General features: G+C 35.2%; 1 protein-coding gene across 3 annotated transcripts; it reads right to left on the bottom strand.

The window, feature by feature from the left end:
* Positions 1-1,908: 1,908 nt before the first annotated feature.
* On the bottom strand, positions 1,909-20,535 carry TMPRSS11B (transmembrane serine protease 11B). 3 transcript variants are annotated; one of them, XM_010365551.2, is made up of 10 exons: positions 20,367-20,535; positions 16,765-16,880; positions 11,149-11,264; positions 11,002-11,069; positions 9,462-9,622; positions 7,712-7,750; positions 6,536-6,713; positions 4,505-4,764; positions 4,012-4,154; positions 1,909-3,331 (listed from the first exon to the last, which is right to left on the bottom strand). In XM_010365551.2, exons 1-10 carry the CDS (start codon positions 20,372-20,374, stop codon positions 3,170-3,172), a joined length of 1,251 nt encoding a protein of 416 aa, XP_010363853.2. In that variant the 5' UTR covers positions 20,375-20,535; the 3' UTR covers positions 1,909-3,169. The 3 variants fall into 3 exon arrangements, with proteins under 3 accessions (XP_010363853.2, XP_010363854.2, XP_010363855.2); XM_010365552.2 differs by having other exon boundaries at positions 1,924-3,331; positions 4,012-4,142; XM_010365553.2 differs by having other exon boundaries at positions 1,924-3,331; positions 4,505-4,662.
* Between the last annotated feature and the right edge of the window lie 5,144 nt (positions 20,536-25,679).

The raw sequence follows: 25,679 nt of genomic DNA, 5'->3' as shown, positions 1-25,679 counted from the left end.
GCTAGTCAGTAATGGTATGCTCTTTGTCAAATTCTTGCTCAGTGGATTCCTTCAAAATGGACTTCAACTTCCCCTACTTAAAAACAGGAAGAAAGAATTAAATTAGACCAAGTTGTTTTTTGTTTTATTTTGTTTTGTTTTGTTCTGCTTAGCTGGGGGATGAGGGGAGCATAAGATACCTCCTTAATCACTCATCTCTGGTTTCTTTTCCATACCACTTATGAGTAGTAAAAGCATTTTAAGAAAATCTTTTACTTTTTAATAAAATGGTGACTAATTTTGTAATGCAAATAATGACGCTTTTGTCAATTTAGCATTTTAATTTTCATGCATTGTGATTAGTGTTGTTGGTTTTATTTCTCAAGGCAGACCTCTAATTCTTTGCTTGTGTGAACTTCTCAATGTGCTGTTAACATCAGAAGGCCAGGATGGTGCAGTCTATTACTACCAGAAAGAAAGAAAAAACACTTACTTTTAGCTGATCCGTCACACATAGAGTCCATATGAATGTGAAGATTCTAAGTTCTTAAGACTGAAGTAAAGGCTGCTATTGCACCCCATAAAGAATCTATCTTTGGCTGAATAATAACTGCTTTACCTTATATAATTTGCCCCACCTGCTCTTTACCTACACCAAGCCTGGAGATTGGCTGCTCATGCTATCATATCCCTCCTTGTTCAACCAGAGAGCCTCAATCTTGAGAAACCTTCACTCTTCATTTCTTTCTTATGGACCCCTTAGTCTCACAACTTCTCTTCCTCCACCAATCTCCCACTCTCCTTCAAATTCCCGTCCATCCTTTCCTTCCAATCACTTTCCTCTTCCATATTGGGGTTATTACTCATTCAGTTCCATTTGTTTTCCCTCTGGAAGAAGCAAGGGACAGACTGTGATTCAACTCATGATGTTGGGGATAAATTAAATGTAACGTCTGACCTCTGAATTAACTATCCTCAAGACAAAGAAATCATTACACAGCCTACAATACCTTTGACCTCTTAGTAATATTAAAGTTTGTTCTACTTTGAGTTGCACTATAAAAGGATGTCTTCTGTTATCCTACCAAGGTATATTCCTAGCCCAAGGAAAAGGGTGAATATGTGTTCATTTCTTACTAGGACAGCTACAGTAGCTTTCTAACCTGTCTGCCTGCATCTCATTCTGTGCTCTTCACCCCCACTCCAGCCCATTGTCTTCATCAAAGTTAAGTAATCTTTTCAAAGTGTGTATTAGATTATCTCACTCCCTTTGCTTGGAAAACTCCTGGGCCTCCCATTGCAGTTAGAATGAAAATCCAAGGTCTTTACCATGGCTTACCAAGTGGTGCTTGACTTGGCCCCCAGCTACCTCTTCCATCTTCTTTCCTAACATCTCTCATTTATCCATGGGCTTTCAATCACATTGGCCTTCTTTCTGCCCCACATATCCATCTCACTTTTCTCTCTCTCTCTGGATCTTATACTTGTTCCCTTTGGATATCTTTTCTTTCATATGTTTTCTACGTTTTGGCTTTTCATCCTTTAGGTACAGCTCTAATGGCTACCCCCTCAGAGATGTCATTCAGACTTCCCAATCTAAAGTACAGCTTATCTGCTCCATCATTTTCTATCACATTGCTTTTAATTTCTTTATAACATTTATCATAATGTAAAATTATCTTATTTATGTGTTTAGTGCCTATCTTTATTCACTAAATGTGGTATCCTTGAAGGAAGACATTGTATCTATACCTGACATTTCCTGAAACACACTAGGGACTCAATAAATGTGTGTGGCTGGCCTGAAACAGAAGTGAAGAGAGAAAGAAACCATCTTGTCACAGTTGGTTATAGATTTGCTTGATGTCAATATGCATGTCATTTGAGCCATATTTTATAATAAAGAGTAAAAGTAACTCTACAAACAACTGAAGAAAGGAGTATTTTTTTAGTTTATTTTAATGGCCTTTAAGTTTTTGGTGACTTTTACATTTGGAAAATTACATAAGATAAATAATTTGTAGAGATTACAAAGTTAGCCATCCATATGATTGCACTTTTACCATAAGGAAATGCCACACAATTCTCCGCCCTTGATGACCTCATATTATTTTGCTACAAGAGAAAGCAAATGACAAAAGATGAATATGAAGAAAATGTTGTATAAATAATTGCCACTCAAAAGTCATTCTTTAATTCTTGACAAATTTTGGATCTAAACTCAATGAGGACAAATTTGTGTAAGGATAAATTTATCAATTTATCACAGATGATGGAGAGCGACTTTAAGCAAATCATTTCTCTGGTCTTCAGTTTCTTGATCTGTAAATTGAAAGACTCAGTCTAGTTGGACCTCTGACACTCCTTCTTTACTGCAAGATTGCATGATTTTATGAGATACATGAATCATTTCACATATAAGTAAAAAATTAATTTACACTGTCATACATATTCCAGTTTAACAAAATGAAATTATAATTGATATAATAAAAAGTAACCCATTTGATAAATCCCCTATATATGTTCTCATACTTTTAAAATTGATATTTTATTTTGTTTTGATTCTGGAAAACAAATCAAGGTCAATTCTGAATATAACAGTAAAATGAATCACAACTCAGCTATTAAGAAAAATTATGTATTAGCCTTCTTTATTTTCTTCTCTCCCTTTTTTTTTTTTTTTTTTTTTTTTTTTTTTTTTGAGACAGGATCTCACTCTGTTGCCCAGGCTAGAGTGCAGTGGTGGCGCAATCACAAATCATCACAGCCTCGACCTGCTGGGCTCAAGCAATCCTCCCACTTCAGCCTCCTGAATAGCTGGGACTACAGGTGCACGCCACCATGCCTAGCTAATTTTTGTATTGTTTTGAACACGGATTTAGTCATGTTTCCCAGGCTGCCCTCAAACTACTGGGCTCAAGCAATCCGCCTCTCTTGGCCTCCCAAAGTGCTAGGATCATAGGCATAAGGCACTACACACAGCCTCTTCCTATCTCTTACATTAATTTAAAAGATTAATAAATGCAAGGACAGTGTTTTAGATATAACAAAATATTAATAAAGACATTTATATTTTTATATAAATAAAACAGTTAGTTACCAACAATCAAAATAAAAATATCCCGAAGCCACAGATAAATAAGGATGGCCTGCAGTTGTCTTTATGTTCCTTTGTATAATTCCTTTTCTTTCAGAGTCCAGTCTTGGATATAATCCAATTGTGATAAGAAGTCACTCGAGTATAGACACCTGGCTTATTCTTTTTACCACATCCATCACCCCAGCTTACTATTCCAACAAGATGCCAGATATTTCTGGAATCAGGGTAAGCTAGTGGTCCACCAGAATCATTCTAGAAGAAGAAAAGAAAAAAATGTTTCTTGTCTTAACAAAAAATTTCCTTTTACCTCTCCTATGGAGTTATCAATACCTCCTGGGCACTGAAACCAATTCACTCTCTTTGGGCTTAGAACTCTGAAACCCTTAGGATTTTTTTTTAAACGCAAGACAGCTACAAACCAGAGTATATGGCCTAAAACTGCCAAATGTTGACTTGAGCAAACCAGAGTTTGACTTATATAATGAGTGCAGCTTGAATATGGAGAAGGTGACTTAGCTGCTTGCACTGAGCTTAAGTCTCTATGATGAAGCCTCTGAGGAACGAGTAGCATAGGCACATGCCCAGACTCCTGATGCATCTCTGGATAAAGAGAAGACAACATTCTAGGTCTGCAGGTTGCCCAGAAAGTAGTACAAAATTCATCTTGCAAACTTCTTCTAAGTATTATTCTTTGTATGAATTCCTAGATTGGAAACTTCACAAGGGCAGGAGTGTGTTCACCTCCACATCCCTAGCATGTAGGCTAGTGTCTGGTACATACATGGGATTAACATATTAATAAATTTTAGTGTATTGAAATACAAAGCTACTATGTCAATATCATTAACACAAAAAAATATTTTATGTGGATAAAAACTTCTATTTGATTAACTGTTTGGGAGAAAACAATTGGTTAATGTAACTAGACATACCTGACATGCATCAGCTTCTCCTGACATAAATCCAGCACATAGCATTGTATCAGTCACAAAACCAGAGTATGCATACGGGGCATTGCAAATTTTGTTGTCAATAATCTTCAAAAAGGCTTCTTGAAGTATCACTGGAAATGAACCTAAAAGCAATAAGTACTGCATATTATGCAGATCTTAGACTTTGCTGGGACAAAGAATATCTATAGCAAAAAGCAGATTCTCTTGGTCACCAAGAGTCAGGCCAGTCCCAGGTTAGATTAGTCTCTTTCAGGTGTTTGTAATTGTTGGCTGCCTAACATAATTTCAATTTTTCCAATTCCTATTCCTAGAGATGTTTTAGGAATTGAAGACAATTTGACATCATGCTTTTTGTCCTACCACTTGGTTTTCTTTTCAGTACATTTACTGATTGATTAATGCCATGAGGGGATGATTGATTGATTAAATAGTTATTCCCATGCAGCTATTATGATTTCATAAAAAAACTTACCATTCATGTAAAGTGTTCCCCATCCTGTAACGACAACACTGTCATTTTCTGAGAGCTTCATTTTGGCTTCAGGAAGACAAATCTTGCGAATGTACTTCGTAAAAGAAACTTCTTCAGCAAGCTGCACAAGGGCAATATCATCATGAAGCCCAGGACTGCTATAATTTTCATGAAAAATAATGTTTTGGACTTTCCGTGTCATATATGGTTTATTTACTACAATTCCAAAGTTGACAGTCCAATATTTTGAATTATTTTTCCTAGAGGACACAATGTAATTAGAATACACTTGGTTTCTGGGTCACAACAGTGTTCGTAGTGGTGATTATCTCACAAATTTAAGGCATGAGGTTTCCAAACAACACTATAACCCATTAAAATTCTATTTGGAAAAATATCTTTGACATGGAGCTGTTGTAAATGTTGCAGTCACATAAAAATAATGCTGAGGACTCTGACTTGTCAGCTTTCTGCAGATCCTTTCAAGTAGAGTCACTGATATTTTCCCCTGCTTCTTCAGTTCCATACAGTTTCTGAACATTTAATTTGGTCAGGAATCACATGAGCATCCTCAATCCCATAAGTGGATGGGGCCCAAAATTAGTCTTATTGCCACATACCCTCGGTTTCAATAGCTACTTTTTTGACCCTCACCCTTCTACCACCCTCAAGTAGGCCCTAATGTCTATTGTTACCTTCCTTGTATCCATATGTATTCAATGTTTAGCTCTCACTTATAAGGGAGAACTGTGGTGTTTAATTTTCTGTTCCAGCGTTAATTCATTTAGTTAGGATAATAGCCTGCAACTGCATCCATGTTCCTGCAAAGTCCATGATTTTATTCTTTTTTATGTCTGCATAGTATTCCATGGTATATATTACCCATATTTTCTTTATCCAGTTCACCATTGCTGGACATCTAGGTTGAATTAATGTTGTTGCTGTTGTAAATACAGCTGTGGTGTACATACAAGTGCATATGTCTTTTTCATAGAACAATTTATCTTCCTTTGGATATACTCAATTTTTGGGTCCAGGTTAAATTTTACATCAGATGGATATGCTGTCTTTCTTCTTCAAATTTCCAAAGATACTTACTATCTTTGTAATACATGTCATGTTTACAACACTATGCAGCCTTGTACTTTTAATATACGACATTTAAATTTTTTCAACTAGATTATAAATTTCTGGATGGCAAGACAAGGAAGCACCTAGTAACTGGAGTCAGACATACTTGAATTCACATTCAATTTCTATTGTTTAAGAGCTAGGCTGGGCATGGCGGCTCACGCCTATAATCCCAGCAATTTGGGAGGCCGAGGCGGGCGGGTCACCCGAGGTCAGGAGTTCAAGACCAGTCTGACTGAAAAAAAAAACAAAAACAAAACAAAAACAAAACAAACAAAACAAAAAAGACCAGTCCGACTAACATGGTAAAACCCCATCTCTACTAAAAATACAAGAATTAGCTGGACACAGTGATGCGTGCCTGTAATCCCAGCTACTCGGGAGGCTGAGGCAGGAGAATCATTTGAACCCAAGAGGCAAAGGTTGCAGTGAGCTGAGATCGCGCCATTGCACTCCAGCCTGGGCAACAGAGTGAGACTACATCTCAAAAAACAAACAAACAAACAAACAAACAAACAAACAAAAGAGCTGAGTGATCTTAGCCAAGATTTGTCACCTTTCCTGAGTGAGCCTTGGTTTCCTCGTCTTCATATAGTTTAAACTATACCTTCCATACAGATTTGAATGTTGTGATTAAATGAAATGATGTTAAGTAAAGCACTTAATGTCAGGCCAAGGTACCTATTTGGAAAATGTTAATATTTCCATTCACTTTTCTCTCCTTTCCCTAATTTAAACGCTTTTCCTGCTCTTTAATTATGCAGGTGATCGTAAATGTTCTATGTGATTGTAAATTTCATATGGTCTTGGTGAACCCTGACACGTTAAGTTAACCCCTACATACTATTCAAAATAGTTCTGCACCCAGTATCCTTCATTTAGTCAAATGTTTAAACTTACTTAACAAAGCAGTGAGCTGCAGATAATAGCCACCTGCTGCTGATCAGAGAGGCTCCACAGTAGTGATGGTCTTTCCATTGCATGCTGGCCTGCCATGGCCATGCCCCCAACAGGGCACTTTTTCCATTCACAATTCTGTTGTCTGTTATGATATTGTTGGCTAGTTGTCTCCCACAACCTAGAGAAAGGATTAATTTACACAAGAGCAGGTATCATTGATTATGCATTATAAAAAACATATCATTAAAAATTACTTGAAACCCTTCAGTGATTATTCAACATCTTCCAATTGATGATGTTTCTTTCCTACAAGATATTCCTGTGTTGGTTCTGTATTCTATCTTGGTTTGAATGGTTCTTACTTACCCTCTTTTCCAGTCTCAAACATCTTTCAACCACTATCTTTTGTTGTGTCTATGTGTTATAACTCTTGTCTCTAAGCAGATTCTTGAAGGTAGAGACTTTGCTTCATTGGTGTCTACATCTTGCATAGTATATGCACTGCTGTCTGTAAGACACCATGTGAACAAAAGACACTCCATGAATATCCATGGAGTGAATGAATGCATGAATGTATCTTGTGGACAACATGATACTCTAAAGAGAATGTATTTAAAAGATGTAACCGGACAGTGATGTGCTCCCATTAGGCCCAGCTACTTGGGAGGCTGAGGCAGGAGGATTACTTGAGCCCAAGAGTTCCAGGCTGTAGTCCACTATAATTGCACCCTGTGAATTGCACTCCAGCCCACACAACATAGCAACATCCCACCTCTAAAGCAAAACATAATAATAATGTTTAAGATGCAGAACTGTTTTTATCTTTAATAAATATATTTTATATAGCCAGGTTTTATATTTTCTTCTTATGCTAAATTGTCATTTCCTTCAGTCTTTCTCATTTTAACATATTTAAATATGATACTTTTCACTCACAATTTTATTACTTGGAATCAATTCTTATTTAACTTTTTATATATGTTTAAATAAATGTTAAAATTAATAGACCAATGTTTTTCAAAGAGAAATTCTAAGTCAATATCTGGTATATCCAGTAATTCGGAAAGTGTGTTATGGGATTTCCACATGATATATTTCAAATATTTTTAATAGAAAAATAATGAGAAAATACCTGTGAGTTCATCAAATTTATAATAAAAAAAGTCCTTAACTTACAATTGTTGGTAAGCATTTCAGAAGCAGCCTTGCTGATTTCTGAAAGTGAAAAACAAAACAAAATATAAAATTGACCAAATACCACCAAGCAATTGACTTCAACCTAAGAACATAAATGCTAACTTTCCTAACCCAATATTGTCCAACATTTAACTATTTGGAATAGTTCAGGTATTTTCAGCCCCTCTGACTCTTATTTGTTATATTATAGCCATCTCTCCATCTCTCTGCTAGGTAGCCTAGGAAAAGAGAAAAAGGAATAAAAAACAAAAATCAGTTTTATGATTATCGAAGTAAAATATTCAGTGCTGTAAGAAGCTGGCACCCTTACAAATATTTTTAAGAGATCATGGCAGGGATTTCTTCCCCATGATAATTCTCTTTACTCTGAAATGCTGAGAATTATGTATATTTTAAGGAAAAATGTCCCAATTAAAATTATACTTCATTGGGCCTATCCTGCTTTTTAGGGAAATCTCCTTACTAAGAATGAATCATGAAATTTTGAGAACTTAAATTTAAATCTTTGTCCTATTGGTAAAAGACTTCAGAGAGAAGGAGAAGAGGAGGAAACTAAGGAAACACCAGAAAATGCTGACTATATGGGACACAGAAAGAGAGTAAACAATGTATCCCTCTTTCCCAAAAGCTACTCACAGAAAAATTGTATTGCTCTTTTGAAAAGTTATACCTCAGGTTCACTTCTTACTAGTGGTTCACTGGTAACGGGATCTTTATCGTGTGGCAAAGGAGCAGTAACTGGCAGATGTTGCTGGCCTTTCAAGTCCTCAAGGACGTTAGGATTAATAGTCTGGCTGCAAGAACCATGAAACTGGACACTGAAACCACATGCTTATCACCTAGCTGGCCTTTTAGCAATCCAAGTAACAGTTTCAAGACCTTTGCAGAACCTTCACGATCTGTACAAACTTCACTTTCTGTAAGGAGGCAAAATCTTATCATTTTCTTCCCTTATTTTCTAGGGAATTTTCCAGACAGTTTTTTTTTTCTTTAAAAGTGGTATTACTCCAGTTTTCTCACAAGAATCGGTAAGAACTCCCATCCCCAACATTGTTCTTACTCCTGCAGTTTCCTTACTGAAAGACCAAGAAAGCCCTAAATCTGCTTTCTGTCATGAGATCCTGACAAAAGTAGGGAGAAGAAAAGAAAAATACTTTGCCTGGGCTCCGTGGCTCACGCCTGTAATCCCAGCACTCTGGGAGGCCGAGGCTGGCGGATCACAAGGTCAAGAGATTGAGACCAGCCTGACTAACATGATAAAACACCCTCTCTACCAAAAATACAAAAAAATTAGCCAGGCATGGTGGCGGACACCTGTAGTCCCAGACTGAGGCAGAGAATTGCTTGAACCTGGGAGGCAGAGGTTGCAGTGAGCCGAGATGGTGCCATTGCACTCCAGCCTGGGCAACAGAGCAAGACTCCATCTCAAAAAAAAAAAAAAGATACTTCAGTTAGAACCCTTCACCCCCTTTCCCATGCATAATAGCCAAACCCTTCCAAACTTACATCCATGCTTGCAATGTAACCCTCATTCCTATCATTCTTGAGACAATGATTCCTTGGCACTGCCCTTTCCACTACCAAGTCATTGCTAGGGGTGACGGAGTTAGGTACGCATATTTTTTTTTCCCAAATTACTAAAACTCTTAGTTCACTTTTTAGTACTTTTTAAAAAAATAATCCAGAAAAAAACCTATGTCATAGAAAATAATGGAAATAAGCCAAATACCCTTGAGTTTAATGGAAGCGGGAACTGCGTTCCAGGATGCCATGTTGTTTTTCAACATCTGATGTAATATAGCCTTGATTTTAGTCCTCATGCTAACTCTCTCTGCTGGAGGAAACTTGAATTTCAGCTGTAACTGTACATTTGAACCATTGGCATTAGGCCTAGAAACAAGAGAAATTTTTTAATGTACTGTTTCTTGATCTTTCAGAGGTTTTGTGAACACATTAAATTTCACACATTTTAATTATCACATTTTCTTTACATATATTAAAGAAAAATATACAGATACTATCTAAACATGTATAAAATGCAAAGATACCTAAAAAATCTTCTAGTACGTCTAGTTCAGACATACTATTCAAGGAAGAAAATATAGACCACAAACTAAAATCAGAATATTTCAAACACATACAGGAAATGGAATACTGGCCAAGAAATGATTGGCATGAAGTCTTACTATAATACAATAAAAACCAGTGCTCTCATACAGAATTTCTCTAACAACTTCATTTTAGAGAAAGAGATCAATGAGAAAGTAAAGGTAGGGCAGGGAAGCGTTCAAAACACAATTTCCAGCATATATTTAGAAGCCAGTGCTAAACCTCTTCCCATGGTTTTTTTATACATAACCAGTCTGCCCCCAACAGATCTATGCAATGAGAAAGCTCAGAAAGAGAATTCTAAAGCATGAAGAACATCTCAATTATATATTCAGTACACTATTTTTATTAATCAGGAAAAGAGATTACTTCATTTTGGAAGACTTTCAAACCAAACCATATCAATCAGAATTTTTTTTAAAAATCCATAATTTCACTTTCAAATAATCATAATCAACTATAGGGTCTTTGAAGGTTTTTGTTTGTCTGTAGATAAGTAGGTTGGTTAGGTCAGCTGGATTTTTTGTTTGTTTTGTTTTGAGAGTTCAGAATTCCCCAAAATAGATATTAACAATAACCAATTACAAGTGAGCTCTACCCTCATTACTCTTCCCCCATACACCATACCCTCCTCCCTGCATCCTTCCCTACCACCACTATCTTCAGGCATCCTTCATATGTATGTCTAGACAAATGTTATCTTAAAATATTGTCTTTGTTCCACAGCCATTGCAAGAATGATAATCATTAAGGAAACTAAATGGGATGTTTTTAGGGAAGGTATGGGCTAAAAACAAACCAGTTGAATTATTTGTTTTCCATGGAGTTATAATTATCTTTCATCATAACAGTCAATTAGGGCTGACCACCACCAATAACCTTATAATTCTTTTGCAGGTATGAAGATTAAAGATTTGTATATAACGACTCTTGCCTGGAACAGAAATTTGCTAGATACAGTGATACTTTCATTCACGGAGAACTTGATCTTTCTTTTTCTTTTTCTTTTTTCTGTTTCCTTCATTGCTCCCTTTCTTTCCTTTCCTTTGTTTCTGTTTTTCTTTGTGTTTGTTTTTTGGTGTTATTGTTATCTAAAATCAAGGTTGTATGATATATCACCTACTTTCCTTTCATAAAATCTTGAATGAACTTGTACTTACAGAAGTTTGATGACCTCAGATTTGATATATTCCTTATATATACTGGAATTTTGAAATGCATTTAACATCTGACAAGAGAAAAAAGAGTCACCATATATATTTCAATCAAATTTATAATAAAATTAACTTTAAAAATCTCTGATTTACCTTAGTCTCAATATCTTTGCTTAGATTTGTGCTGGCTTGTGAAGCTGTGTTTTCACAATTGTCATTGTATGTGACTCCAGAAATATGAAAATCACCTTGATAATAGTAAGTCTTCTCTGCAAAATTAAGAAAAAAAAACCTCAAAGAATTTTAAAGTGCAAAGTGACTTTTAAAGCAATTTATACTTCTGCCTCAACATTCAACCCAGCTTTAGAAATAATCCATTTATACCTCTGCCTCAGCCATTTATACCTCTGCCTCAACATTTATACCTCTGCCTTAACCATTTATACCTCTGCCTTAACCATTTATACCTCTGCCTCAACATTCAACCCAAGTTTAGAAATAATCCAAGGGAGGGAGAAAAATAAAAGGAGAAGAGTGAACAATAGTTTATTCCAAAAATGGCAACTCCATATCATTCATTCAATGACCCCCCGTTTCCCTTTATGTGATAATAGACATTACTGTCCTGCCAAGTCCAGATACACCCTCAGCACCCTTCTCAAAACAGCAATGCCCACAATCACTAACAATCCACCTGAGTATGCACTAGAATTGATGGGTGCTGACGAGTTGATGGGTGCAGCACACCAACATGGCATAAGTATACATATGTAACAAACCTGCACGTTATGCACATGTACCCTAGAACTTAAAGTATAATAAAAAAAAAAAAAAAAACATCTTTTACATGTATAGTCTAAACTCAGCCTAGCAATTACTCAATTAATCTTTCTAAGCAATTTTAATACAGGAAACATACAAGCATCAGTCATCCTTCACTTTCTAGATGATATACACTGTCTTGCACCCTTTTGCATGCCCTTTGCCTGCTGGCCTGATTTCTATTCCTTGATGTTATTCCTGGAGGACTCCATGGTGCCATTATTATATTATTATTATTATTATTATTATTATTATTATTATACTTTAAGTTCTGGGATACATGTCAGAACGTACAGATTTGTCACATAGGTTTACACGTGCCATGGTGGTTTGCTGCACCCATCAACCTGTCACCTACATTAGGTATTTATCCTAATGCTTTCCCTCCCTTAGACTCCCACCTCCCGACAGGCCCCGGTGTCTGATGTTCTCCTCCCTGTGTCCATGTGTTTTCATTGTTCAATTCCCACTTATGAGTGAGAACATGCGGTGTTTGATTTTCTGTTCCTGTGTTAGTTTGCTGAGAATGATGGTTTCCAGCTTCATCCATGTCCCTGCAAAGGATATGGACTCATCCTTTTTGTGGCTGACTAGTACTCCATGGTGTATACGTGCCATATTTTCTTTATCCAGTCTATCATTGATGGGCATTTGGGTTGGTTCCAAGTCTTTGCTATTGTGAACAGTGCTGCAATAAACATAAGGGTGCATGTGTCTTTATAGTAGAATGATTTATAATCCTTTGGGTATATACCCAATAATGGGATTGCTGGGTCAAATGGTATTTCTGGTTCTAGATTCTTGACGAATCACCTCACTGTCTTCCACGATGGTTGAACTAATTTACTCTCCCGCCAACAGTGTAAAAGCATGGTGCCCTTTTATTTCTCTACAGCTTATGATGGGTGGTGCTTGCTGTGTGTCACAAGGTCTCATATCTCCATCTTTTCTTTTCCCCAAATATAAACTGTTTCACCTGGTACATTAGGTCACCACAATTTAAAACAGGACAAATCTTTTAAAAATAGGAACTGCCCAGATGCGGTGGATTATACCTATAGTCCTAGCACTTTTTGAAGTCGAGGTGGGAAGATTGCTTGAGTCCAGGAGTTCAAGACCAGCCTGGGAAACATAGTGAGACCCTGTCTCCATAAAAAATTTTAAAAATTTACGGGCATGGTGGCACACGCCTGTAGTCAAGCTACTGAGGAAGCTGAAGTGGGAGAATTGCTTGAGCCCAGGAGTTCAAGGCTACAGTGAGCTGTGATTGCACCACTGCACTCCGGACTTGGTGACAGAGTGAGACCCCCATCTCAAAAAAAACAGGAACTAATATGAAACAGTACCTGTTTTGTTTAAGTAATTAGCCATTCCTGTATTTTGAGAGCACTTGTGCTTTTGATCCACCTTTACCATACACCATGTAGTCGCTAAGTGACTGAAAAGTATGATCTCCTGAGCTGAAATAATTTGTTACCCTATAAGTTAGAAATAACTTTAAAATAAAATAAAATAAAAACTGGTTTCCTATATTTCCATAGATTCCTATATTCTTCCTTATGGTAACCAGTACATACAAAAGCCCCAATGCCAAAGTCTGTCTGAGAAGTTTCCTGAAAAGACAAATGCATATGAAGCTAGAGGAGCTAGTTCCAGCCCCATCACAAATCTGCTGTGCTGTCTTGGTGTATTTAACCCGCTGGGATTTTCTTTATTAATCACAAAAACTAAATTGCAGCCTGGTGCGGTGGCTCACGACTGTAATCCCAGAACTTTGGAGGCGGAGGCAGAAGGATTACTTGAGGTCAGGAGTTCAAGACCAGCCTAGCCAACATGGTGAAACCCCATCTCTACTAAAAAAGAAAAAAAAGAAAAGAAAAATTAACTGGGAGTGTTGGTGCATGCCTATAGTCCCAGCTACTTGGGAGGCTGAGGCAGGAGAATTGCTTGAATCTGGGAGGTGGAGGTTGCAGTTAGCTGAGATCATGCCACTGCATTCCAGTCTTGGCAACAGAGTGAGACTCCATCTCCAAAAAACAACAACAACAAAAAAAAACCAAACAAAAACTAAATTACAATAAACTCTAAGACCCTCTTCTTTCCAGTATTTTATCATTTTCATCTGTGAAGTTTGTCACCAAATGAACTAAAGTAAATAATTAGAATCTGCTAACCTTGTGTTAGACCCAGAATGCTGAACCAGGGTATTTACAAGTAGTTAGATTAATTTGTCAAAAGTCTCATATATCATGCCCAGATTCCAAGAAACCATTATGTTTAGATTTCTGATTCCAGTTATGGTTTTACTGGAGAATTCTATCAGTTCAAGGTGCCATTTTATAATTAATTTTCACTTGATTATTATTATGGATTGAATTGTATCCTCTCCAAAATTCGTATGTTGAAGCCCTAAACACCAATGTAACTGTATTTGGAGACATGATCTTTAAGGGGGAATTATGGTTAAATGACGTCATAAGGTTGAGACATGAATCCAATAGGACTAGTCACCTTATAAGAAAAGAAAGACCACATCTCTCTCACGTGCATGCTCTCTCTCTCTCTTTCTCACTCACTCACTTCATGCCATCTCCCAAAATACACACAGAGGAAAGTCCACAGGAAGGCACAGTAAGAATCCAGCTATTTGCAAGCCAGAAAAGAGGTCTCCTCGGAAACCAACCAGCATATTGGTCTTAAAAGTCCAGTCTCCAGGATTGTGAAAAAATGTCTGTTGTTTTACCTAGCCAATCTGTGGATTTTGATATGGCAGATTGAGCTAATATAATTATTTAGATAAACTGAATGGAAGTCTATTCTATATTCTATACTGTGGTCAGTGATTTTCAGTTTTACAGACACAGAAACAGTAATCTGTCATGGTAAACTGCCCTCCATTTCAAAGTTTATAAAGTCTTTTTTCTTAAGATAGACATTATTTTATTACCTCTCTAAAACACTGTCTTATACTAATAGATAGTAACACCACCTATGTATCAGAATCACTACAGACTTTCCCAAAGGCATGCATGGGTAGGTCCTGCCCTGGTCCAGCTGAATGAGCTAATCTAAGGGTAGGCCCTAGGGAATAAACACTACTTCAAAAGCACTCAACAGCTGATTCTGAGAAGAAGGTAGGGTTTGGAACTATTAGATAAACTATCTGAAGAATTATGAAATTGGTTATACATGTGTATATAATCTTTTGGAAATAGCATTGTTAAGTAAAGCTGTTGAGAAAGAGATGAACCAAAGTCATTCTAGAATAATGATCTTTGTGAAATACTTATTTCTGAGTTAATCGAAAAAGTGGAAACTCAAAAGTTTAAAAAAAATTGATTGAGAAATAACAGATGTATTTAGACAGGGAAACTACTTACTAGTAGTTTCATACTACTTAAATGAGGGATTACAATAGCTGCCAATCAGCTAATTTCATACCACTTAAATGAAAGATTACAGTATCTGTTATCCAGCTTAAGTTGTTCTCAATATTAACAAATATTATATTCGTTCCTAAGCCAGAGTCCTAGAGCAACAACCCATCTTTCAAACTGACTTCAAACAACCTTTACCACAGAGTTTGTGTCCATTTTTACTTCACAAGGACTGCAGTTCAAGTAATTCAACTGTAAGCAATTTAAGCTACTCTAGCCTTGTATCTGAAATAGTACGTGGTTGACCACATAGGGGCATTCAAGGGTGAATTCTCGTCCCATGCACCTCCTGCTCCAGCCAGGGTGCTGTAGTTCCCCTTTGCACCACTCCTTTCTATTAAGACACTGCTTCCCCAGGAAAGGGGACCTGTTAAGATGCAAAGTGTATATTGAAAAACTGGATTTATTCACAAGGGCTTGATTTTGAAAACTCAGAGCGCTGTCCTTAAGGAAATTTTGTGAAGAATGTTATTTTTTAATGAGTAGAGGGAAAGAGAGGACAGAAAGATACAGATTGATATGGCAGACAGGAGACTGAGCACCCATTACCCTTCTGAAAGACAATTCTTAAGAGGACTGAGGAGAAACAAAGGAAAAGAAGCCAGGTTGAAAGAAAAAATGTCATTTTTGTTAAGTCAGCCAAAATTTGTCGACATTGCATTATTGTATAGGGTTACATATTTCAGAGATATAAAGCTCAGAAAAATTATGATAAGTAGTATAATTACTTAAACTATTAAGTATATTAATATTAAGCTTTTAAGCAAGCTATGCTACTTAAAAGCTTGTGATATCAAGCAAGTCACTTTACTTTCCTGAGCCCCAGTGTACTGTATGTGAAAATAAGGATAGTAGTAAAATCTATCATCTCTAGCTCACAGGATTATTGGGAAGATAAAGTGGAACAATGGATGTTAAGTTTATTTTTAAACATTAAATAACTACACAAGTTTAAGGACTTATTTTTCAGAAAGGTAAAAATAAATTGGAAACTAAGCTTTGTGAGTATACTGTTAATAAAAGTTTTAAAACTAAAACCATGTTTGTGCAAACATTTAGCCATTCAACCATGCTTGACTATCTACTATTAAAAGAGTTATTTGTAGATTTGTAGATTTTTCATTGCTACTTATTCATCATATCTTAATAACCAATAGCAGAATTGAGCCAAGAAGAGAAGGAATCTCTAAAGTGTGAGATGTATTTACTACAGGATGTAACAATTCAACTACAAGCCTACTATAAGCTCCTTTAATGACAATGGATATTGACATCAAATCATTGAACATTTGTCTTGCTCATACCCCCATAGTTGGTGATATAATTTACAAGGAGGCCTCTGATTCAAAAAATTTTATAAACTTCTGTGTTATAATAAACTGTGTTGAAATGAAATAGTAAGTAAATAAGAAAACTCCCAAGAAGAAATTTAATGTTCATGTTTTTTTTTCAATTTTTAAAACTAAAAGATTTATAGCAAGGATGAAAATTGAAAATAATCTATACTGACCGACTGCCAGAAAATGAACAAGAAGACCAATAGTTACTCCCAAGATTGCTGCCACTCCAAGAAAAGTAAAGATCATAGTCCACAGTGACCAAGATCTTTGGGAAGATATGCCGTGCCTATGAAAGAGGAAAAAATTGGTTCAAATCAGATAATAACAATCAAAATCTACCTGCCTCTCCTTCAACTCATAGTACATGAATTGTAATTTATACATTAGTCCTTTATGCTACTTGAAAACCTAGAAACCTCAAAGGCCTCAAAGAGGATAGACCATAATGCTCATTCACTTAACAAATCATTATTGAGCCAAGGTTAGCTACTGGAAATATATCAATAAGCAAAATAGACTTGATTTCTGTCCTCATGTTGCCGAAGAGAAATTGACTTGCTTTTTTAAAAAACTGAAGCAGGTTACAAAACATTAGTTGTAGTCTGATTATATTTTTGTAAATTACAGCCATATCATGCACAGGGACATATAAAGACTTATAGACACAATTAAATACATAATATAACAAGTTTTAATTATAGGTTTGATAAATGCAGATGGAAACACCATGATGTCAACTGCAGTAATCTCTATGTAATAAAATTATAGATTTTTTGTTTACTTTTAACTTAACTATATTTTCTAATTTTTCTTTTTTTTATTTTCTTTCTTTCTTTCTTTCTTTTTTTTTCTTTTTTGAGACAGAGCCTCACTCTGTCACCCACGCTGGAGTGCAGTAGTACAATCTCAGCTCACTGAAACCTCTGCCCCACTGGGTTCAAGTGATCCTCCCACCTCAGCCTCCTGAGTATCTAGAACCACAGGGGTGCACCACCCTACCCAGCTATTTTTTTGTATCTTTTTAATAGAGTCGGTGGTCTCACCATGTTGCCCAGGCTAGTCTCAAACTGCTGAGCTCAAGCGATCTGCCCATCTTGGCCTCCCAAAGTGTTGGAATTACAAGCATGAGCCACCACCCCTGGCCTATTTTCTATAATTTTCTACAACAAATGTAAATTACTTGCATAATATAAATTAATAGATCAGTTAGTTGTTTTATCATCAAAGCCAATCAATTAGATGAAAGAGAATTAGAAAATATGGTGGTTCGGCATCATACAGATAAAGCAGTGTATGGTTACAGTTACATTGTATGGCCACACTAAGCTTAATCTACATGAGGTTTGAACCCTAGTTATTTTTCATATCTTGAGAGATTATGTTATATAATTGTCCATTGGAGGAAGGGCTGTAACATAAACATTCATGATTTCAAATTCAAAACATTCTCAGCTGCTTCTTCAAGCTCTATTCTGTATCATTCTAAATAAACCTTGCAAAGCAGAAGAGTTTGTAATCAGGAAACACATATTTGGTGAATTACGTATTTCCTGTGAACATGTGAAACTTTTCATTCTCATTCCCATCCAGGACCAACTGACTTTTAGGTAGATACATTTTTGTTTCTGTTTTTTTAGCATTACCTTATACAACTGTGCAACTCCACCTAAACTTGTTTCCTCTTCACTCTGTTCTACATGCTTAATCCTACCTCTTCCTTATACCTCTTTGTCTCTTTTGATGACTTGTTAATTAGTGTTTCGCAGAACCAACATTACTTGTCAAAGCTCTTCAAAGAAACTCCTTCTTTCAGACACATTTCATGTAGTTTTTCATACCAGAATTCTGTTGTTTAATATCAGCCTCAGAGAAAAAAGCCTACTCAGGCATAGCATTTTTAATACAGTATTTATATAACTTTATTAATATTTGATAACATGTTTCTTTTAATGGCTATATAAAAGTGCACTGTGACAGTAAGGTCTTAAATTTGTTTTGGATTAGCTAGTTATAACAGTCTAGTAGCTCAGGCTTTCTGAGACATGCATATTAGTCTAAGAGACTAAACATTAGATAGCCTAAATAATTATTCTAAGTTCTGAAATGGTTTCAGAATAATCACTGCTTTATCCAGCTTAAAAGACATTTTTCTCTAAAAACCCGTTTTGGATGCTCTGAAAATTTCTGAAGAGTACATATTATTGACTATAGTTCTGATATGACTTTTTCCCCCCACATGGCTTTCTCTTCTCAAAACTAATTTAAAACATTATTTTATATCTAAAATACAGTGAGTTTGTGATTAACTCAACCCTTCCTCTAATAAATGTAGCCTCTAGGAATTTATTATTATTTTTGAATAATAGCTGCACTTTTAAAAATTGTGTTCTAAATATCGAAAAAAGTCCATTCATGAAATAATTTACTCTAATTTACCAAATTAATTTTTAGCAACAGTTTTTTCTAAAGGTAGGCATTTGTATTATAAGATGAATCCCTCATTTAACAAAGAAAATAGGTTAAAAATTAATCATCAATGAATTTACCAACTTCATGTACTTAATTAAACTATGATTGCCTCACTTTTAGAATGAATCTACTTCAAGTAAGAGTTCATTGCTGGCTGTGCACAGTGACTCATACCTGTAATCTCAGCACTTTGGGAGGCCGAGGCAGGAGGATCACTTGAGGTCAGGGGTTTGAGACTAGCCTGGCCAACATGGAGAAACCCTATTTCTACCAAAAAATACAAAAATTGGCTGGGCGTGGTGGCGAGCACCTGTAACCCCAGCTACTCGGGAGGCTGAGGCACAAGAATCGCTTGAACCCAGCTCCATCACAGGGGAAATGAATAAAAGAAAGCTCATTGCCATTGTGGCATAACCATTTGCCTTAATCAACTTGCAATAATCATGTTAATCAAAATGATGGTAAGTACATTACTTACAATTTAAAAACATCAGTCTTGTTGTAATTGTACCCTTACAGTCCATGCCAAATATCACTTCCTAGGTTAGATTTCCTTTTAACCACTTTTGGGCATTGCTTTAGGAGTTAAACAGCAAAGCATTAAAAAATATATAGTTTTCATTTATTAGAACTTCATTTATAGACCATTTGAATTAGATGCACCTGAATTATCTCATATAATGAAATGTGTTAAAGCACAATTGTGGTGCAAAATTCTTCAAATTCTATAAAAATAAATCTTTTTCCATAGAAAACTTTAAATCATTAGGGTGAGAATTGTGCATAAGGAGCAGAGAAGTGTAATGATCAAATGGGTAATGGCCTGTATCTTCACTTTCTCCTGGAACTTTGAATAAAAGAGAGTCTACAAAAGGAAGTCATTTGAAAATGTATGAAGTTTTGAGAACCTGCAGTTTGCTGGTTGCTAATTCAAAATCTATATTGGAAAGTACATTAGTCCAAAATCTATAATGGCATTCATATTTTTCATTATTTCTAAGAAAACCTTTTAATATTAGAAAATTTGATTTCAATTACATTACTAGAGAACAAAAATGGTAGTGTCTTTATGAGTGATTATAAAAGAAATTTTCCTGAATTATTATTTTTCTTTTTAACTTTTGAAAACTTTCCCAGAGATGTCAAAGGACCTGTAGACCTCAGATAATAGCTTGTTTCTTGACAGTGTCCAGAAATAAAAACTGAATTATAAAAAGCAATCAATTAACAAAAAACTAGAACACACTTAATGGCAACTTGCTAAACTTTGCAGACTTACTCTCCCCAATGGAATCCCCTTTACCTGTACATGATGTTCTGATGTTGTGGCAGTGTCAGGTATAATGGTGGTAATGATGATGGTGAAGATAACGATAACAATGGCGATGCTGGTAACAGTGATGATAAAAGTTAGAACCTTCTGATGTAGCTTTTAACTTATGTGCTACATCCAGTGTTGCAGCTTGGTTTTTATGGGCTGGGAAAGATGTAGCGAACAACTAAGATGAAACTTGTCTGACTAGTGTTAATGACAGTCACATTTCTATAGTTTTAAGATAGGAGTCACCCCAAGAATGACAAATTTCCTTGACTTGGCGATTTAGAAAAAAATTACAGTCCAGTTTGGTCACCTAAGATGTACAACCAAGAAACAACTTTGAAGTATATAGGGGTAATCCTAACTCTGTATTTTACCAATTCCATTATACTACCTTGTCCGTTCTCAATTGAAACTAACTATAACTAGTTAAAAGTTTCTGATAAATGTCTTTCTACAATATGTCAGTTTTAATATGACAAATATTGCCATCATTCTCATGCAGATGAAATTCTATTCCATTGTGGTTTGCATTTGCTTTTCCTTAATTACCTGTGAGAATAATCATTTCACATATTTTGAGGGAATTTGGATTTTCACTTTTGAGAATCTTGTTCATACTTTTAGCTTTTTGTCAACAGGCAGCAGATGGTAAGGAAAAACAAAATGGGTTGTCAATCTTTTTTTCTAATAGTTGTATGTCAGTTCCTTGTATGATCTGGATATTAATGTATTATTATACTGGATATTAGCCAGTTATGTTCACCTATTTATTAATTACCTATCCCCTGGCTGCAGCTTGACATTTCATAATGTAAAGAGATTTCAGTTCTTTAAAAACTTTAAGAATCAATTTACTTTTGTAATGACATGAAATGATAATTTAATTTTATACTGTATTAATTTGGAATTATTTTTTCTTACTAATGACCTGTTTTCCAAGACTTTTTTACAGCAGAGTTCATCTTTTCTCTACGGATGTGTAAGGCCTCCTATGCCATATACAAAATCTGCATGTTTCCTAACTCTCTATTCTGTTCTATTGGTCTATTTACCTTTTCTTCTGTCAATACTAAATAGTTTTAGTTACTATAGATCAGGAGTCAGCAAGCATTTTCTGTAAAGCACTAGACAGTAAACGTTTGAGGCTCTGTAGGCCATATGGTCTTCATTGCGACTATTAAATTTTGCCACTGCAGCACAAAAACAGCCAAAAATGCTGAGTAAAAAAATGCAAGCAGGGCGCAGTGGCTCATGCCTGTAATCCCAGCACTTTGGGAGGCCGAGGCGGGTGGATCACGAGGTCAGGGGATCGAGACCATCCTGGTTAACACAGTGAAACTCCGTCTCTACTAAAAATACAAAAAATTAGCCGGGCGTGGTGGCGGGCGCCTGTAATCCCAGCCACTCCTGAGGCTGAGGCAGGAGAATGGGGTGAACCTGGGAGGCGGAGCTTGCAGTGAGCAGAGATCTTGCCACTGCACTCCAGCCTGGGCGACAGAGCAAGACTCCATCTCAAGAAAAAAAAAAAAAAAAAAAAATGCTTGCAGGCATGGCTGTTTTCCAGTATTTACTTATGAAAGCAAGTGGTGACCCAGGTCCATGCATTGTAGTTTTCCAACCCCTGCTGCAGATTACAGTAGGTCATGATTTCTGAGAGCATATGTTTTCTCAAACAATTCTTCAAATTTATATTGGTAATTCTTAACCTTCTATTCTGCCATATGCTTAGTGGATCAGCTTATTAATTCCCTTTATTAAGTCCCAAGAAGATATTTTGAGATTTTGAGATTTCGATAGAAATCTATTTATCTCACAGAATAGTTTGGAAAGATTCAACATCTTATATTGTTAACTGTTTATCAGTATGACACATCTTTCTATTTATTCATTAATTTTATTTTGTCATTTTACTCATAAAGTGGTATAAGGCACGTCTTTTTATATTTATTCCTCTGTTTGAAGTTTTTCTCATAGTCATTAATATTTTTCCTATTAAATTTTCTGATTATTTATTGCTAGTGTATAGGAATGTAACTGATTGGTATTAGTAGGTAGCATGCCCAGCAAATTTGTTTAGTTACTTTTAAAATTAATAGCTGTCTTTAGATTCTTTGAATTTTCTATATGGATGATTATGTTGTCTATAAATATTAAGATTTCCAAATATCATTCAGCACAGACCCTTCCTTTCTTGGATTGGCTTTCCTTCAGTTTCTGATATTTTTTGTCACTCTTCACTGCCTTCATATGGTTAATTTTTATATTATTTTCCTAAGTTTATAATTATTAACTCTAGAAGGCCTCAATAGAAGGTAGTTTGCCATTACTGGAATGCTTTAACAGTAACTTTTAAAGAACGGAATTTATTAATTTTAATTTAAAATGTATCAATCTTTGCTTCTAAGTTTAGTGTTTTATGTATACCTGTGTGGTCTAAGAATTCTTTGCTTTTCACAAGGACATTCTCTCATGCTTTGTTCTAGAAACTTTAATGAGTTACCATTTGCACTTAGATTAATAATTCACATAGAATTTACTTTTGTGTACATGATGAAGTGGGAGTAAAGGTGTACTTATTTTTATTGGCTTTTAATTTTGCCATTATTTTGACATATCACACTGCTTTAATTATTGAAATTATGAAAGGTCTTGATGACTGGTAATATAAGTCCATATTTATTTTCCTTGTTCAATGTTGTCTTGGCTATTTTCAGTTCATTGCATTTACTTAGAAATCTTAACACTATCTGATCAATTTCTAAAGAGAAATCTCTAGAATTTTGTTGATATTGCACTGAACGTACAGATAAATTGGAGGATAATTGGCTTCTTAAAATAGTAAAGCTTTCAATCCATGAACTTGGTATACATTCGTCCATTTAGATTTTCTTTAATTTTTCTCAATATCTGGATAGAAGTCATACATGTTTCCCTAGAATTAATCTGTGAGTTTCAGATTTTTCTGTCCTATTATAAATAGTATTATTCCTTGAATTTTGTGTTACATTTGTTGCCAGCATATTGAGATACAATTGATTTTTATATAACAAGAAAATTGATTAATTTATTAATTTTTTTGTTTGGACATCTTTTCAAATTTTTCATATACATGTATATCATCTTGTCATCTGCATAAAAACAGTGTTACTTCTTTTCCATTGCTTATGTTTTTTATTTTGTTTTGTTTGACTAAATGATTTTTTTTTTTTTTTTTTTTTTTTTTTTTTTTTTTTTTGCTTTTGGCATAGAATTCCAGTTCACTATTGAATGGAATGGTGATAGCAGGGATTCTTTTCTATTTTCCCAATTTCAGAGAAAGACTTTTAGTATTTCACCACTAAGTAGAATGTGTTCAGTCACTTTATCAAATTGAGGAAATTCTCTTGTTTTTTGTTTGCTAAGTTTTTGTAATAAATAGAGTTTGAATTTGACCAAATCCTTTTGTCTGCATTTATAGAGATAATCATGTCTACTTTTATCTTATGAATGTCATGATCTACGTTGACTCATATTTAAATGTTAAACCAACCTCGCATTTCTGGAATAACCTCAAGTTGATTGCAATTTATGACACATTTTGTATGTCACTGGGTTTCAGATGCTAGTATTTTGTTTAAGATTTTTTGATATATACTTCTGAGAGACACTGACGTATAGTTTTCCTGTCTTTTATTTTCATTGTTAAGTTTCTCAGCTGAGATTAGCCTTATAAAACAAACTGGAAAGTAACTATTTTATTGCAAATTATTTGAAAATGTACATATATATATAAAAAGGCAGGTTGGTAATATGGTACCACTATAAGGAGAGCTACCCGCCCTTCAGGGATACCACATTTTGGACTTTGCATAAACTTGAAATAAACTTTTCTTTTACAAGCCCATCAAGATTTGAGAATTTATCTGTTGAAACAGATAACACAAATATCTATGACTAATAAAGATCCTATTTGATGTTTATAGTCAACTTTTTTAAACACCTTAAAAAAAACTTAAATATTTTAATCTGATGTATAATATGTTTGTATTAAATCTCAATCATTTCACACGCATTCATTCTTCCTTTTGATTTGCTCTAATATCAGAAATAGCCACTGTGGACTGATGAGGTTCTCTAACTTTCCACGGGCGAACGGCGTTGCTGCTGAAACAGGATGATTCTTTCTTCCATCTTGAACAAAGCCTAAAATGTCAATGTTTATGCCATTTTCTCCCCATAGCTTCGTAGCCACAAAAGATTTGTCAGTTATGAAGGAGAAGCACATACATCATGTTGTGCTTATGGTCTCATTGAATCATCATTCTTTAAATGAGTGAGTTAGTAAACATACATTTGTTCCAAGGACACTCCCACAGACTGCATGTCTCAGTTTCAATTGAACCTGAAGTCTCGATGTAAGCTTGGGTAAGAATTAATCAAATGCTCTGTAGCAACTGGGATTATCCACCTCATGACAGCGCTTCCTCTTCCTGGGTTTCTGTTTCTTTAAAAGCTTTACCATGTCATTCACATGTAGATATACTTCAAAATTATTCAAACCAACCTTAAGACTTACAACTGAATCTTCTACAGTAACCCTGACCCACATACATTTTATAGTTTTCTGAGATCAAATTGCATATATCTCATAATAACTAATTATTACATATTCTTCTACTTGTGTCATACTTGTTTCCCCAAATAGATTATACATTCCTGGAATGTAGGGTTTATGTTTTATACTACTTTCCATACCTTCCATGTTCTTAGTAAGCACTGACAGGTTAATTATTCAATCCTTACAACATGGAAGAGAAAGAAAGACCCCTTGTCCTCCCCTGTTTATTTCTACATAGTATTTCGTTCTTATTAACATTATTTTCTTTTCATTTGCAATAATATTTTGAGTTAGATTGGCTGGCAAACAGAAGCCTTTTTTCATCCTCAGACATCTTTTACTTATTTATTTATTTGCTTATTTATTCATTATATATAATAGACTTCATTTTGTAAAGCGGTTTTAGGTTTACTTCAAAATTAAGTGGCAGATACAAAGATTTTCCATACATGCCCTCTGCCCCCACACATGCTTAGTCTCTCCATTTATCAACATCCCCCATCAGAGGGGTACATTTGTTACAACTAATGAATCTAAATGGACATGTCATTATCACCCAGACTCCATAATTTACATCAAGGTTCACTCTTGGTATTGTACATTCTATGAGTTTGGACAAATGTATAACAGCATGTATCTACCATTATAGTATCATACAGAGTAGTTTCACTGCCCTAATAAATAACCAAGAGGCCGTT

This window comes from Rhinopithecus roxellana, chromosome 2 (assembly GCF_007565055.1).
Source record: "Rhinopithecus roxellana isolate Shanxi Qingling chromosome 2, ASM756505v1, whole genome shotgun sequence".
Lineage (NCBI taxonomy): Eukaryota > Metazoa > Chordata > Mammalia > Primates > Cercopithecidae > Rhinopithecus > Rhinopithecus roxellana.
This window is presented reverse-complemented; position numbering and strand designations above follow the sequence as displayed.

Coding starts and splice junctions, on each gene's coding strand:
- TMPRSS11B (XM_010365551.2), bottom strand. Junction 6,714..7,711: donor TGAAATGCTTACCAACAATT/GTAAGTTAAGGA, acceptor TCCTTTCTCTAG/GTTGTGGGAGACAACTAGCC. Junction 4,155..4,504: donor GGGAACACTTTACATGAATG/GTAAGTTTTTTT, acceptor TATTGCTTTTAG/GTTCATTTCCAGTGATACTT.